The following is a 15432-nucleotide window of genomic DNA, read 5'->3' as shown; positions in this document are numbered from 1 at the left end:
CTTCCGAGGTCGGTCAAAGGAGTCCCCAGCTTGCTGGGGGGAAAGTGTGGATGACTGGGGAAGGCAATGGCAAACCACCCCGTAAAAAGTCTGCCGTGAAAACGCTGTGAAAGCAACGTCACCACAGAGTCGGAAACGACTGGTGCTTGCGCAGGGGACCTTTCCTTTCCAGAATATTGACCCTGGCTTTTGTACCTACAGATGCTCGGAAAGGACGAAGGGAAGAACCACAAGGCATGGAGGGATGTGTGCCTGATGTTCACACCATAAATTCAAGTTAAATTCGTTATTAAGAGGAAGACCACTTGGGATCTCACGGGCAACTCACCTTCAGTTTTCTTCTTCTTGGCATCCGGGATGCCCTTCTGTTTGGCCATTTCCTTCTTCCGCTTTCCAGGTGTTTCTTGTACAGCTTCTACCGGGAAGTGAGGGGAAGAAAGGGACAAGGGAAAAAAACAACAACAACCAGCTGTCAGAAAACTCTCAGGAGGGAAAAGGCAGAGAGAATTTGCGAAAGGAGACAGCCGGCTCAGGACTTGACTATCTTTGGAGATAATTCACATGTGATTCTTATCACATCAGCTCAGCGAGAAATCATCATTTCCAGCTTTGAGACCAAAAAAGGGGGAAAACCAAGAAGGAATGATGGAAAGACTAGACCAGTTCTTTACACGATAAAAGTAGATGGCCACGTTCAGCTCACCTTCCTCTTCTTCCTCCTCTTCCTCATCATCATCGTCTTCCTCCTCGTCGTCGTCATCTTCATCCTCCTCGTCCTCAGACTCCTCTGCAGCAACTTTGCCAGCAGCAGCTTTGAGCGGGGCAGCCTTCGCCAGAACGGCTTTCTTCCCTTTGGCCGGGGTGGTATCCATGGGCTCCTCTTCGGAGTCTGAAACCACAAGGCAGCTGATTTAGATACAGCCCGCAACCTCGGCTGCGCAACGCACGCCACTGCTGCTGTGATTTCTCTTGCTCCCTTGAGAACAGGAGCCAGCGAGAAGACGATGATTGTAGATTTATACCCCGCCCTTCTCTCTGAATCAGAGTCTCAGAGCTGTCACAATCTTCTTTAAGAATGTAAGAGAAGCCACGTTGGATCAGGCCAATGGCCCATCCAGTCCAACACTCTGTGCCAAAACCCCCCAAGTGTCATCAGGAGGTCGACCAGTGGGGCCAGGACACTAGGAGCCCCCCCCCCACTGTGGCCTCCCCTGCAAGCATCCAGAATAGACCATGACTGCCCCAGACAGAGAGCTCCAACGATATACTGTGGCTAGTAGCCACTGATGGACCTCCCCTCCATATGCTTATCCAATCCCCTCTTGGAGCTGGCTATGCTTGTAGCCGCCACCACCTCCTGTGGCAGTGAGTTCCACATGTTAATCGCCCTTTGGGTGAAGAAGGACTTCCTTTTATCCGTTCTAATCCGACTACTCAGCAATTTCATTGAATGCCCACGAGTTCTTGTATTGTGAGAAAGGGAGAAAAGTACTTTTCTCTACCTTCTCTATCCCATGCATCATCTTGTAAACCTCTCTCACGTCACCCCTCAGTCAACCTAAAGAGCCCCAAGCGTTTTAACCTTTCTTCATACTGCGAGGTAGGTGGGGGCTGAGAGAGCTTTCATAGCAGCTGCCCTTTCAAGGACAACTCCTGCGACAGCTATGGCTGACCCAAGGCCATTCCAGCAGCTGCAAGCGGAGGAGTGGGGGAATCAAACCCGGTTCTCCCAGATAAAGAGTCCACGCACTTCACAACTACACCAAACAGGCAAGAAGATCATGGTTGAACGCAGTGGGTTTACTCCAAGGAGCCGATTTTATTCCCCCCCCCCACAGCCCCCAGTGGGGTAAGTTAAGCTGAGAGTATGACTGGCCCCGAGGTCAGATCCTATTCTGATACTCTAATAACAGGTAACAGATGCCAAACTGCCCTGAATTCAGTGAATATAAGAAATCCCGGGAATCCCGATAACCTTCATCAGTAAGCCCACTGGATATACAAGGCGGCAAGCGACCTCCAAAGCTATGCAGAGTGCCGCGTTGTCAATCCTTGTCTTGATTCTTCTGACATATGCAAATTATGAAGGCTACACTTCATTGTGAATGTTCACTGTACACCAAACTGGCTCTCTGTGAGCCACTGAATGTTCACTGGCTCACAGAGAGCCAGTTTGGTGTAGTGGTTAAGTGTGCGGACTCTTATCTGGGAGAACCAGGTTTGATTCCCCACTCCTCCACTTGCACCTGCTAGCATGGCCTTGGGTCAGCCACAGCTCTGGCAGAGGTTATCCTTAAAAGGGCAGCTCCCCGGGGCTGAAGGAGGCCAAACTGAAAAACACAAGGGAAAGGGCCTTCTCAATCATGGCTCCCCATGGGTGGAATAAATTACCAGAGGAGGTGCGGGCCCTGCGGAGTCTTGGCCAGTTCCGCAGGGCCTGCGAGGCTACCCTCTTTCAGCTGGCCTTTTCTTAATGCAGATCCAGCTGTACCATCGTTATGATAAAATCTGTATGAGTAAGATCGGGAATTCTGAAAACGTAGCACCGAGTACGATCTTATGATATTGCTGGTTTTACTTAGATGGTTTTAAGAGAATTTTAAGGAAATTATATAATTCTGTAGATTGTTTTATTATGTAACCTTTGTATTTTATATTATGTTGTGAGCCGCCCTGAGCCTGCTTCGGCGGGGAGGGCGGGGTATAAATTAAATGTTATTATTACTTCTCCAAGCCAGGCCAGTCGGCGGCTTGGAGAAAGCTTTTAAATTTAAAGTTGCTTTCTTTTAACCTCCCCATCTATCGCTTCGCTTCCCTCCCTTCCTTGCAGCTCTCAAACATCTGATGTTCACTCCTTGTGGCTCTCAAACACCATTCATTCTATGTGGCTCTTATGTTAAGCAAGTTTGGCCACCCCTGGTATAGATCCAATCTCTTATTCTTCTAATCCTTGTTACGGCCACACCACACTAAATCCAGTGAAGCCACAGAATCAGCAGGGACGCTAGAGGAGCATCTTGGGCCCAACACATCAGCATGCATCTAAGGACATCATGATAAATATCAGTATTAAGTCCCGATGGTCATCATTTATGCTGGCCCGCAAGGAAAGCCAAGACAGTCAGTCTTCTTCCCACAGAGGCATCATGGGAAACGTGGTTTACTGGCTACTTGCAGAGGGGGCAATGACTGCGGGCGAGGGCTAGCAGTTACCACGAAAGGCTGTATTTTTCTATCCCTGTATCCTCTTCCCCAACTTCACACCCCAGCAGTGACTCCCAAAAGCTCCTCCCCTCCTCACAAACTTGGTTAGTCTTTAAGGTGTTTCTGGACTCCTCTTTTCACATCCCAAGTTATCCAGCTGACTAGCCAATATCCTTTCTGCAATGGTTATGAGAAACCTTTCACGAAAATAAGTAAGCAGCTGGGGAAGGTTTGCAGTAGAAAAGCTTGAGTCCTTAGAGACCAACAAGATTTTTTTGGGGGGGGGGGGGGGGGGGCCGAGGATTTCAGCTTCTGAGAGCCAACGCTCCCCTTTCTAAGGCACTTCTGACTCAAATCTAGCTGTCCTTACAAAACCGACTCACCGTCTTCTTCGTCGTCTTCCTCGTCATCTTCTTCATCGTCTTCCTCATCTTCAGACTCTTGTTTCTTTGCCGCAGCTGGAGTGGCGGGTTTCTTTGCAGCTGCTGCTTGGGCTGCCGGCTTCTTCACTGGCATAGGAAGCTCCGTCTCGGACTCATCTGTAACCAAGCGATTGGGCATTTGTCGGTAAGCAATACAGAGAACCAACTCGGGTGTAGCTGCAAGCAACGTGTGCCTGCCAAGCCCTTTCGTGTGAAGAGGGGAACTGAGATCCATCTCCAGGATTAGAGCAAATTTTGAGTCCAGTGGGGCACCTTTAAGGCCAATGAAAGTTTATTCAATGGCAACAACGTATGTGGGAGCATTTTATAATGGCTAAAATTTCTAATTCAATGGTTATTGCTTCTGTTGACAAATATGAGAAACATTTTGTGCCTGTTTGGTTTCCTATTGTAGAATACTTGCGCTATGCTAGAGATAATCCCAAGAAATCCGTTATATAGCCAGACGCTTTACTTTTAATGGAAGATTAAATAATTTTTTTCTTTAAGATTTAAGCAAGACGCAAATGGAAATTATATACTTACCTTCTGCATATTGTTGTTTTAACTTGCTTTGTGTTTTAACACCACTTGATATAACAAATAAAGTGAATATTATTTTTAAAGTTTATTCAAGGTGTGAGCTTTGGTATGTAAGCAGACTTCCTCAGATACGCAGGCAAATGCCTTTACATAGGTGAGCGACGAGTATTCCCTCTAAGCTGTTGGGAGTTTTGTGAGCAGAAATTCTACTTTGTGATCTACTGGCATTGAAGTTGTGAGCGACCGCATCGGTTAAGTTTGCTCTGGGGACATTTTTCCTGAGCTAAGACAAAACTCTGAGTCAGATGCTAAAAAACCATGAGCTAGCTCACACTAACTCAGCTTAGAGGAACACTGGTAGAGACATCTGCCTATATATATGAACACCCATTTCTACGTATCTGAAAAAAGGGGTCTGCACAAGAAAGCTCAAACCCTGAATAAGCTTTAATTGGCCTTAAAGGCGCTACTGGACTCAAAATCTGTTATTCAGACATCCCCACCCATTAACCCATCTTATCAGCAATTCCTTTCTCTCTGAATTCTGTCTCACTGCATCCTATTCATTGCTCTCTGTTTTCCTTCTCTCTTTTTCTTTGTTGGGCTTGGGATGGAGCAAAGGAATCTTCCTAATGTTTCTTTTACCATTTGATTCTAGTTTGGGAACTATTTATCTTCGTTCAAGACAAAAGTTATCTTGGAATGTAACAAGAGTTTTACTTGCAGTATTAGTTCACAGCTGTGAACAGTTAATAAGATATTTGGTTATCTATTCTGCACATTCTTCATATACCTCGATATGTGTATAACTGTTAAAAGCACCCATAGTTTTTTTGTCGTTTTTAAAAAGATGTTCTGCTGTTTCAGACCAATATGGCCGTCTACCTGGATCTATCTCCACGATCGACAGCCTGGGTCAGCTATAGCTCTCGTAGTTGTCCTTGAAAGGGCAGCTTCTGGGAGAGCTCTCTCAGCCCCACCCACCTCACACGGTGTCTGTTGCGGGGAGGGGGGAGGTAAAGGAGATTGTAACCAATGTTCCCTCTAAGCTGCACAGGCTTCTGAGCAAAAATTCTACTTTGTAAGCTAAATTATTGTGCTCTGGGGCACTTTTCCCTGAGCTAAGACAAAAATCTGTAAGCTGGAGGCTAAAAATCTGCGAGCTACCTCACGCTAACTCAGCTTAGAGGGAACACTGATTGTGACTGCTCTGAGATTCAAAGTGAGGAGCGGGATATAAATCCAGTATCATCAGCATATTATTATTGCCATTATTATGTATTTAGCGCAAACAGCAGTTTCTGCATGGAAATTTCTGCTTTGAATTTTTGCAACTTCCCCAAAACTCTGCCCTGCCCTTGTATTTGAACAGACAAGAAAAATACCTGATCCCCGACTCACCTTCCTCCTCTTCGCTATCTTCCTCTTCTTCATCATCATCTTCTTCCTCCTCCTCATCATCACTCTCTTCTTTCTTGGCGTTCTTCCCGTTTTTAGCTCCTTTGGCAGGGACTGGAGTTTTCTTCGCTGGAGTAACAACCACCTTTTTAGCTGGGGTTGCAGCAGCTCCCTTCTTTGCCGGGGTCGCAACTGCCTTCTTTGCAGGGGTAGCTGCCTTTTTGTTAGCGGCCTTTGCTGGAGGGGCAGCTTTCTTCAGAGGGATCATCTGGGGGCAACGCAAACAGCAGAGTGCACAGTCAGCAATGCTACAAGGGGATCCCCTTTTGCGCAAAGGCTTTGCCACTGTGGCTTTGGGGGAAGTTGAATCCACTACGCTCATCATTCTTAGGTGCTCCTGGCATAGAGAGGCCCGTGGGATACAGAGCCTATATTAAGGCCAAGTTCTGGGCTGCTGGAATCAGAATGTCTTAATCTCACGCTTTCGAATGAAAACCAGCTCATTTCCGAAGCTGTTGTCAAGTTCTGTGCTGCCTGGTATAGCATCTGAAAGACTCGTTTTACTGCTTCTCGGTTTTAAGATGTTGTTTAAACTTGATGTAACTCTTATTATACTGAACGTATTGAAGCTTTTAAATTTTGGGGGGTTTTTTTACTTGGTCTGTGACTGTAAATAAACTGACTATGCCACCCAACGATCCGAGATGCAGCCAGAAAGAGATTTAAAATAACCCACCAAGAGCCAGAAAACTCAAGCTGATCCTGCAGCCAAACCTGACTCTCCTTATGAGGCACTGTTAGACAAGAGATTATGTAGCAGTGGACGGAAGTTTTGCCTGTGCCGCATTTTACATCTTGGGTGCTTCTCTTCTGCCAAACCAAAAGGGTTCCCCCCCCCAGAAAAATGTACTTTATTGGTAATCTTCATAGCATTACATATCATGCAATATGCAGCATCCTTGTATTGTTACAGGCATACAATTTAGTTTTTATAAAACTTACAGCTTGTCTAGTAGGAGAAATAAAAAATATTACCTAAGTTTCTTTAACAAAAGAACATTCAGAAATACATTAACTTTCTATACACTGGATTTCTGGGAATAATACCATTTTCAGAAAAATAAGCCATTAAAGGGTACCAAACTGTGACAATATGCCTTTCATACTGAGTATAGGCGATGTTATATGAATTGTATGCAATCTTACACAAGATAAATATATCCCAGATTCTCTGGTGCCACATTTCTAAGGTAGGGGTATATTTATCAATCCAACGCGATGCAATGACCAGTCTAGCTGTCACTATTACATTAATATGTATGAGATCAGCCAAACCAAAAGTTGACTGTTCAGCCAGCTAGCTCGTTTTATTTTTCTGCACCCTGTTAACAGCCGCTTCCCAGTTTGCTCTAGAGAAGGGGTGGCCAACGGTAGCTCTCCAGATGTTTTTTGCCTACAACTCCCATCAACCCCAACCAGCATGGCCAATGGCTGGGGCGGATGGGAGTGGTAGGTAAAAAAATACCTGGAGAGCTACCGTTGGCCACCCCTGCGCTAGAGACAGCAACTCCCATTGGGAATGATCAAGATGCTGTTTCACTACTTTCTGTCATTTTGATAGTTCTGGACTGCATTAAACTGGACTGCCAATTTTGGCATTAAAACAATTTTCTAAATTTTCCGGTGCAATTCCCCTACAGAAGGTGACGCTGGCTTTTCCCAGTCAGTGCCTGTACATTGTTTAGCTGCTGTAATCAAGCTAAAAAAATTCCTAAATCTGGTTCAGCCCTTCCAGATAACAATGCTAATTCTGTAATGATACACCAACTGAGTTCCAAAACATTTCCCAAAATACACAAAATCAGCTTTATTCAGACGGTATCATGAACCCAGGGGATTGTTGTAGATTTTTTGCATACTACCTGGTGTAAAATGCTACACCTTTCTAAAAGTATTCAAATCTATATAAATCTCGTTTCAGTTCTCGGATCTGTATGTTTTTTCACTCAAAGGCGGCAGTGTTTTAACTGGAGGTATTACTAAATTAGAAACTCATTTCCACCCATTAGTTACGTTGTTCTCTTACCTGATGAATTCCCATTTTTATTTCCTAAATTTTTATTCCCTTTCTCCAAAGAACCCAGGGCAGTTTACATTGAGTTCCTTTCCCTCTGTCTTGTTCTTTCAACAACCCTGTGAAGGTTAGGCTGAGAGAGCAGCTGGCCCAAAGTCAAACAGCAAACGTTCACAGCAGAGTGGGGATTCAGTGGCTCTCCCAGGTCCAACACTTTTAAGTGCTTCATATGTAAAGTAGTTAATCAAAATTCCTTTAGAATCAATACGTCAGTCATCCGATATCCACTTATCATTAAAAAACGGTTGTGTTAGCAGTCGTAATTTTAGGTGTGCAACTAACATAAAACCGTTTTAAAATGAATTACTGCCTGCATTCCGCAATTAAAAAGGGTACATCTATCCATGAAATCTGATTTTGATATACGTACTTCCTTTATACCCAACCACATGGTGACCATACAAACTAAGCTGGTTATTCCAGGTAGGTCAGGCTGAGCATCTGTGACTGGGCGGAGTGCAAATTCAAACCTGGGTTTCCCAGATCATGGTCCGACACTTTAGCTACTACATCGTGCTGGCTTTTATGTTATTTTCTATAACAGGAAGTTTAAAGATAACTCTGCGACTCCTTACTGCAGAGAGATCGTCTTCACCAATGCATTCCACCAGCGGGTGAAGAATTTTTTGTTTCCTTTAGCACGTGTCCAATAATAGTTATTGGACCCCCCCCCCTTCCTAATGTAGGTATTGTGTTTTTATTCAGGGAGGGACGGTGGCTCAGTGGTAGAGCATCTGCTTGGTAAGCAGAAGGTCCCAGGTTCAAACCCTGGCATCTCCAAAAAAGGATCCAGGCAAATAGGTGTGAAAAACCTCAGTTTGAGACCCTGGAGAGCCGCTGCCGGTCTGAGAAGACAATACTGACTTTGATGGACCGAGGGTCTGATTCAGTATAAGGCAGCTTCATATGTCCATATGTTATTTAACTATTTTATAATTTTTAATGTTTTAATGGCCCAATTGCTCTCGTTTTTTTATGTGCGCTGCCCTGGAGACCCTGACTGGGTGGAGGTAGGATAAAATCAGAGTTGGAAGGGACCTCCAGGGTCATCTAGTCCAACTTCCTGCACAATACAGGACCTTCACAAATACCTCCGCCCCACACACACATACATCCCCAGTGACCACTGCTCCATGCCCAGAAGATTTAAAAAAAAACAGAACAAGAAACCCTCCAGGATCAGGAGAAAAACTTGCTACCTGACCCCAGAGTGGCAATCAGTATTTCTCTGGGCGTGTAAGAAAGGGCCGTGAGAACTGAGCCCTGCTGCGACCCTTCCTGCCCTCCTTCTCTTGATCTGCCCAATTCACAGAATCATCATTGCGGTCAGATGGCCATCTAGCCTCTGCTCTCCAAAGAAAAGAGATAAATGTTTTAAATCAATTTTTTAAAAAAAGAAATAAGATACTCTGCCTTAGGAATGTTTAAATTGCATATAATTTGCTATGTGGCTGGCTACCGTTTCAGTTATGTATAACGTACATAAAAAAGATGCCCAAGTGAGACCCAATACATAATTAATGTGTGCTAGGCTGGCGCAGGAAAAGGAAATTGGGCGGGCACTATTTGAAATGGGAACTGTTTTCATGACCTGGCTTTCCAGGTGCACTTCTTCATGTCCATCACATTCACCTTTTTGGTGGGAGAGGGACAGGCTCCGCAAGCATGGCTGGAAGTACCTCAGCAAACATGGAGACCCCTAGCCAGAAATAACTTTCCCCAATGGAGAAATGCCACCGTGCTTGTTTATGTGAAAATTACTCTGCTAAGAGCGGAGGCAAATAACCGAGGAGAGAGAAAGAGGCACCAAAGCGCGTGAGCAGCCGTGTGCTGAGCTGTGAAAGGCCATGTGCTAAACAAACTCTCACCTCCTCCTCCTCGCTGCTCTCTTCCTCTTCCTCCTCCGAAGAATCCTCTTCTTCGCTGTCTTCCACTTCCTTTGGAGGAGGGGGAGCCATTTTTTTCTGTTTAGGTTGGTTTTTAACGTTCTGAAAAGAGACAGAAAGGACGAATGAGGATTCAACCTTTCCAACAGCCTGAACGGCACACTGCAATTAAGAATATACGTGTTAAGTGCACAGAAAACGAGAAATACAATCTTGTTGCTTTTGAGCACAGAAACACCCACATGCCTTTAGGATAATAATGACAGCCAAGTTAACGGAATCTTCATATTTAAATAATTCTATTAAGTTTCAAGGAAGATTTTTTGGGGGGGGGGAGTAAAAGAGATGTGAAAAGGGTAAATAAATTCTATAACATTTCTACTTATACGTTATTCATTTCATGTCTTCATAAAGACATGAGTTAACAACATATTTATTTCTCTTAGCAACCCATAGCATAACCCTAGCAATTTGTCTGTCTGCTGGTACCTCTTAAAAGTTTACTTATTTAGTTCATTCACACCCTAACTTTGTCTTCAATGGGGTCCAAAATGACTTTGTCATTCTCTCCTCCACATTATCCTCACAAGAAGCCTGCGTGGTAGGTTGTGACCGGCCTAAGGTCACCCAACAAGCTTCCATGGCAGGGTGGGGATTTGAACTCTAGTCTTCTACACCCTACTAGTTCAGCACCCCAGCTGACTGAATGCCCGCAGCTGCCATGCGCGTGGCTGGAAAGAAGTCACGTTTAAAGTAGGGACAAAAACCAAGCACATGTCGTCCATGCCTCCATCTCTTGTAATTTACTGGAGAGCAAACGTAAAACAGAATTTCAAAGGTAGCTTCTCCAGTTACCTTTATCGTTCTGAAGTGCTAACTGCAACTTTAATTAAAAAGAATCTCAGCTAACTATAAAGGTAATTCCAGAAAGTAACCATGTTGGTCTGGAATAAAACAGACGTTTTTGAACCCAGTAGCACATTAGGGAATCCCAAAATGAGCTCTGTTGGTGTCTAAGGCGCTACTGGACTTTAATCCAGTTGTCCAACTATAATACCTGCTTTATAATGCAGGCTCTACCTATCTGAATTCCCACCAATCTCAGAGCAAACGACTGAAACTATAATCAAGACACCACCAGTATTCCCTCTAAGCTGAGTTAGCATGGGCTAGCTCAAAGATTTTTAGCCTCCAGCTCACACATTTTTGTGAGGAAGGATGGCCTCAGAGCACAATAATTTATGCAGGAGCTCATAACTTTCAGGCCAGTAGCTCATTAAGTAGAACTTTTACTCGCAAGACTCTGCAGCCAAAATCCAATGTGCTTAAATGGGAGCATGAGGCCTTTGTATGGTGCCAGGTACTAGCTTGCCCATGTACTACCCAAGGAAATACCCCAACAGGTTTTGGAAACCCAGGTTCGACACACCACTGACCATGAAGCTCACTAGGCTACCTGAAGGCACCAGGAGATTGCACTAACAGAGAAAAAGAATGGAGGGATGGATTTTATTAATTGTGGTTGATTCCACCATACCCCAAAAGCAGGCTCAGGGCAGAGTACAACAAAGCCAGACAGTTAAAAATAATAAAATACAATTTTTAAAAATAAAATGGGGAAAATAACAGTTCTATTCCCTTATACTACTACCGATGAAGAGAGTGTTAGCTCTTAAAAGCTCATGTCCAGAATTCAATCGCATTGTTCTTAAAGGTGCCACTGGGCTCAAAACTTCCTTTTGCTTCGGACCGACAGGGCTCCCCGCCTGAATCTAAGCTTCCATCCCCCTGACATGCTTCTTGGTCTCTACAGTGTTACTGGACTATAACCATCATGTAAGGCGGGGAAGTAGTTCTGATCTCTTGCCCCATAATAACATAGTACACACCAGGTAGTTTCTGTGAACTATACAAGGGGGGGTAATATAGTAGCAAGACAAAACTGGGTTTTTACATTTAATTTAAAATGCATTTGAATTCGCAAAACACACAAACATAAATAAACAAACAATCTACGGACTCCCAGAACTGCCCCACGTGTTTTTTAACTCGGAGACAGTCCACTGAGCCCACCTGTATTAGAACCATCATGCAAAATATAGAGGGGGGGGGGGAAGAGAGGAGAAATCGTTTTGATCTGCTACAATTCCCCATAATAGTATAGTACAGGGATGGCCAACGGTAGTTCTCCAGGTGTTTTTGCCTACAACTCCCATCAGCCCCAACCATTGGCCATGCTGGCTAGGGCTGATGGGAGTTGTAGGCAAAAAAAAATCTGGAGAGCTACCATTGGCCACCCCTGGTATAGCACACACTAGATTGGTCGTGTGAACTATATAATGGGGGAATTTAATTTAAAATGCATTTAAATTTGCAAAGAACACAAACAAAGAAATCTATGCACCACTTGGAGACAGTCCAACCAGCTCACCTGTACTAGAACCATTATGCAAAATGGGGGAGGGGGGGATAGTTTTGATCCGCTGTAATGTCCCATAATAATATAGTACACACTAGGTTGGTCGTGTGAACTATATAATGAGGGAATTTAATTTAAAATGCATTTAAATTTCCAAAACACGCAAACATAAAGGAACAAGTAATCTACGGATCCCCACCATTGCACCACGTGTTTTTTTTAACTTGGAAACAGTCCAACGAGCCCACCTGTACCAGAACAATCATGCAAAATGGGGGAGGGGGGGGGAAGAGAAATAGTTTTGATCTGCTATAATGCCCCACAATAGTATAGTACACACTAGGTCAGTGGTGTGAACTATATAATTGGGGGACTTAATTGAAAATGCATTGGCCATGCTGGCTGGGGCTGATGGGAGTTGTAGGCAAAAAAAAACATCTGGAGAGCTACCATTGGCCACCCCTGGTATAGCACACACTAGGTTGGTCGTGTGAACTAGATAATGGGGAAATTTAATTTAAAATGCATTTAAATTTGCAAAGCACGCAAACATAAAGAAACAATCAAATCTGCGGATTCCCCACCACCGCTCCACGTTTTTGTTTGTTTTTTTTGACTCGCAAGCCAGTCGGCCTACTAGCCCACCTCGTGGAGCAAACGGAAGAGGGGGGGGGGAGTCCCACGTGCGCGCCCCTCCCCGGGCGGAAAACCCCAAGGAAGCATAGACCAACCCAGGCGGTGCCAGCTACTTAAGGCAGGACTCGCTCCCGCAGGGCACAAAATCGTCGCGCGCAGCAGGCGGGAAGGCCTCTGCCCCGCCGCCCACGTGTAAAGGCCTCGCCGCTTTGCAAAAAAAAAACAACCCGGTCTGCGCTGCAAGAGACGACGATCCCCGAGGGAGCCCTCCGGGGATTGCAAAGGCCTCGCCGCCTGGTAGAAGCCAGCCGGGCCGATTTCCTCCCCTCCCACGTGCTGCAAACTCCCCGGGCCGCATCACGTGGCGAGAGAAGGGGGGAGAAAGCGGGGAGGAGGGGGGAGAACGCGCGCGCGCACACGCCGCGTCGCCTCTTCCCCGCCAGCGAGCCGCTTTGGGCGCGCGACGGGGATGCGCGCGCAAAAGAAAGAGAGAGAGAGCGAGCGCCTGTGTCCCGGGCGAGGGGCGCCTAGAAACGCCTCCGAGCGCACGCGCTCTCGCTCCTCACTCCCTATCGACTGTAAAATCCCTTTGAATAGAAAAGAAAAAAAAAAGAAGGGGGGGGAGTCTTGAAACCGCTCAACGTTCGAAGACGACGCGCGCCTCGTCAGCCAATAAGCGGCGAAAGAATAAGGAGAGAGAAGGGGGGGGAATACATCTAAGGGAGGGGTGGGCTTGAAACAGCAATGCCCCCCTCTCTGTCTTTCTCCCTCACGAAACGACGCCGGGCGCCTGGAAACCGCTGCGCGCGCCATGGCCGCTCCAGGCCCTCGCCTCAGCGGCTTTTCGGCTCTCCTCAGGAATAAAGGGCCTCCCCTGCCCGCTCCCTTCCTGCCCGCGCACCCTCAGCTAGGCCGCGAGGCTCACCTTGGCGAGCTTCACCATAATGGCGGCGGAGTGGTCCGGATGTCGAGCGAGCCGAGAGCACCACCGCACGATCCCAGCGTCACACTCGCCTCTCGGCCTGAATCGGAAAGAGTGAGGTCGAGGACTGGCTTCGCCCTGGCTCCTTACCCCCCCGCGCGGCCGCCCAGCCAATCCGAGGGCACGCAGCCCCCAACGCCCCGCCTACTCTGCAAGACAGACAGCCACTCCTTGGCCTTCCCCCCCTCCCTGGAGGCGGAGAAGTTTAGCCAATGGGGACGGACCCCGCCCTGCCCAATGGGAAAGCGCGTCCTAGGGAGAGGCGGGGTGGAAGAGTCGCAACCAATAGGGAGACGGCGCTGAGGGCTGCGCGCCCTGCGATTGGTGCGTTCTGACGGGCGGAAGTGGCTCGAAGGAAGTGAAGCACGTGTGCGGTTACTTGCCATGCGACCGCGTGGTGCTGCCCATTTTGTGAGATTGGGCGGTTTCGGCTGTGCAGGAGGGGAGGGAGAAAAGAAAGCGGCCTCGTCATTTCGGCTCCCTTGGGATCGGAATGGGCATTTGGGAGGACGCATAAGAAAGGGGGAGATTTTGCAGTGTGATTACTTTATAATTTACTCTCAAGAAAATCCTGCTGTGTTCAGTGGGCTTTACTTACATGTAAGCGTCCATAGGATTTCAGCCTGGGTTCTGAGAGTCTGTGGGTAGCAGATAACGACCGGGATGACCATTGTCGGCATGTGCAGAAACTAGGGTGGCCAGTCCCTAGGTGGGGCAGGGGATCTCCCGGTTTGGAGGCCCTTCCCCGTTTCAGGGTCATCAGAAAGAGGGGAAGGAAATGTCTTCTGGGCGCTCCATTTTTACCCATGGGGACTAATGGATAATTGATCTGGGGTGGGGCTGTTTTTGGAGTTAGAGGCACCAAATTTGCGGCATAGCATTCAATGCCACTCCCCAGAATAGCCTCCAAATTTCAAAAAGATTGGACCAGGGGGTCCAATTCTATGAGCCCCAAAAGAAGGTCCCCCTATCCATTATTTCTAATGGAGGGAAGGCATTTAAAAGATGTGCTGTCCCTTTAAATGTGGCAACCAGAACTCCCTTTGGAGTTCAGGTATGCTTGTCACAACCTGGCTCCACCCCCAAAGTCCCCAGATATTTCTTGAATTGGACATGGCAACCCTAATGTCAGAAACTCTGGACTGGAGTGCTGGAAAAGAGATACAGGCTTCGGAGAGTTAATGTGTGGTTGTAGCAGTTAAGAATGTTGGACTAGTACAGGGGTGGCCAAATTTGCTTAATGTAAGAGCCACATAGAATAAATGTCTGATGTTTGAGAGCCACCAGACATGAACAACAGATGTTTGAGAGCCGCAAGACGGGGAGGAAGGAAGAAAGGAAATATATGTGAAAGGAGGAGGTGGAAAGAAAGCAACTTTCAATGCCTTCTCCAAGCTGCAGGTTGACTTAACTTGGAGAGCCAGTTTGGTGTAGTGGCTAAGTGTGCGGACTCTTATCTGGGAGAAACGGGTTTGATTCCCCACTCCTCCGCTTGCACCTGCTAGCATGGCCTTGGGTCAGCCATAGCTCTGGCAGAGGTTGTCCTCGAAAGGGCAGCTGCTGTGAGAGCCCTCTCCAGCCCCACCCACCTCACAGGGTGTCTGTTGCGGGGGAGGAAGGGAAAGGAGATTGTGAGCTGCTCTGAGACTCTTCGGAGTGGAGGGCGGGATTTAAATCCAATATCTTCATCTACCTCACAGGGTGTCTGTTGTGGGGGAGGAAGGTAAAGGAGATTGTGAGCCGCTCTGAGACTCTTCGGAGTGGAGGGCGGGATATAAATCCAATATCTTCATCTACCTCACAGGGTG

General features: G+C 46.7%; 1 protein-coding gene and 1 non-coding gene across 2 annotated transcripts in view; both read right to left on the bottom strand.

The window, feature by feature from the left end:
- The window catches only part of NCL (nucleolin), a 33016-nt gene extending 19290 nt beyond the window's left edge, over positions 1–13726 (bottom strand). Inside the window, 6 exon segments of the mRNA XM_060242827.1 lie at positions 329–403; positions 704–889; positions 3588–3743; positions 5571–5835; positions 9570–9689; positions 13568–13726. Coding sequence (XP_060098810.1) covers positions 329–403; positions 704–889; positions 3588–3743; positions 5571–5835; positions 9570–9689; positions 13568–13585 — 820 coding nt within the window. The 5' untranslated portion in view covers positions 13586–13726.
- On the bottom strand, positions 3027–3097 carry LOC132574541 (small nucleolar RNA SNORD82). Its single transcript, XR_009555618.1, has one exon. It is a non-coding gene; the product is annotated as a small nucleolar RNA SNORD82 (small nucleolar RNA).
- Positions 13727–15432: the final 1706 nt, after the last annotated feature.

This window comes from Heteronotia binoei, chromosome 6 (genome assembly GCF_032191835.1).
Source record: "Heteronotia binoei isolate CCM8104 ecotype False Entrance Well chromosome 6, APGP_CSIRO_Hbin_v1, whole genome shotgun sequence".
Classification (NCBI taxonomy): domain Eukaryota; kingdom Metazoa; phylum Chordata; class Lepidosauria; order Squamata; family Gekkonidae; genus Heteronotia; species Heteronotia binoei.
Note: the sequence above shows the minus strand (reverse complement) of the source record. Positions and strands in the feature narration are given on the sequence as shown.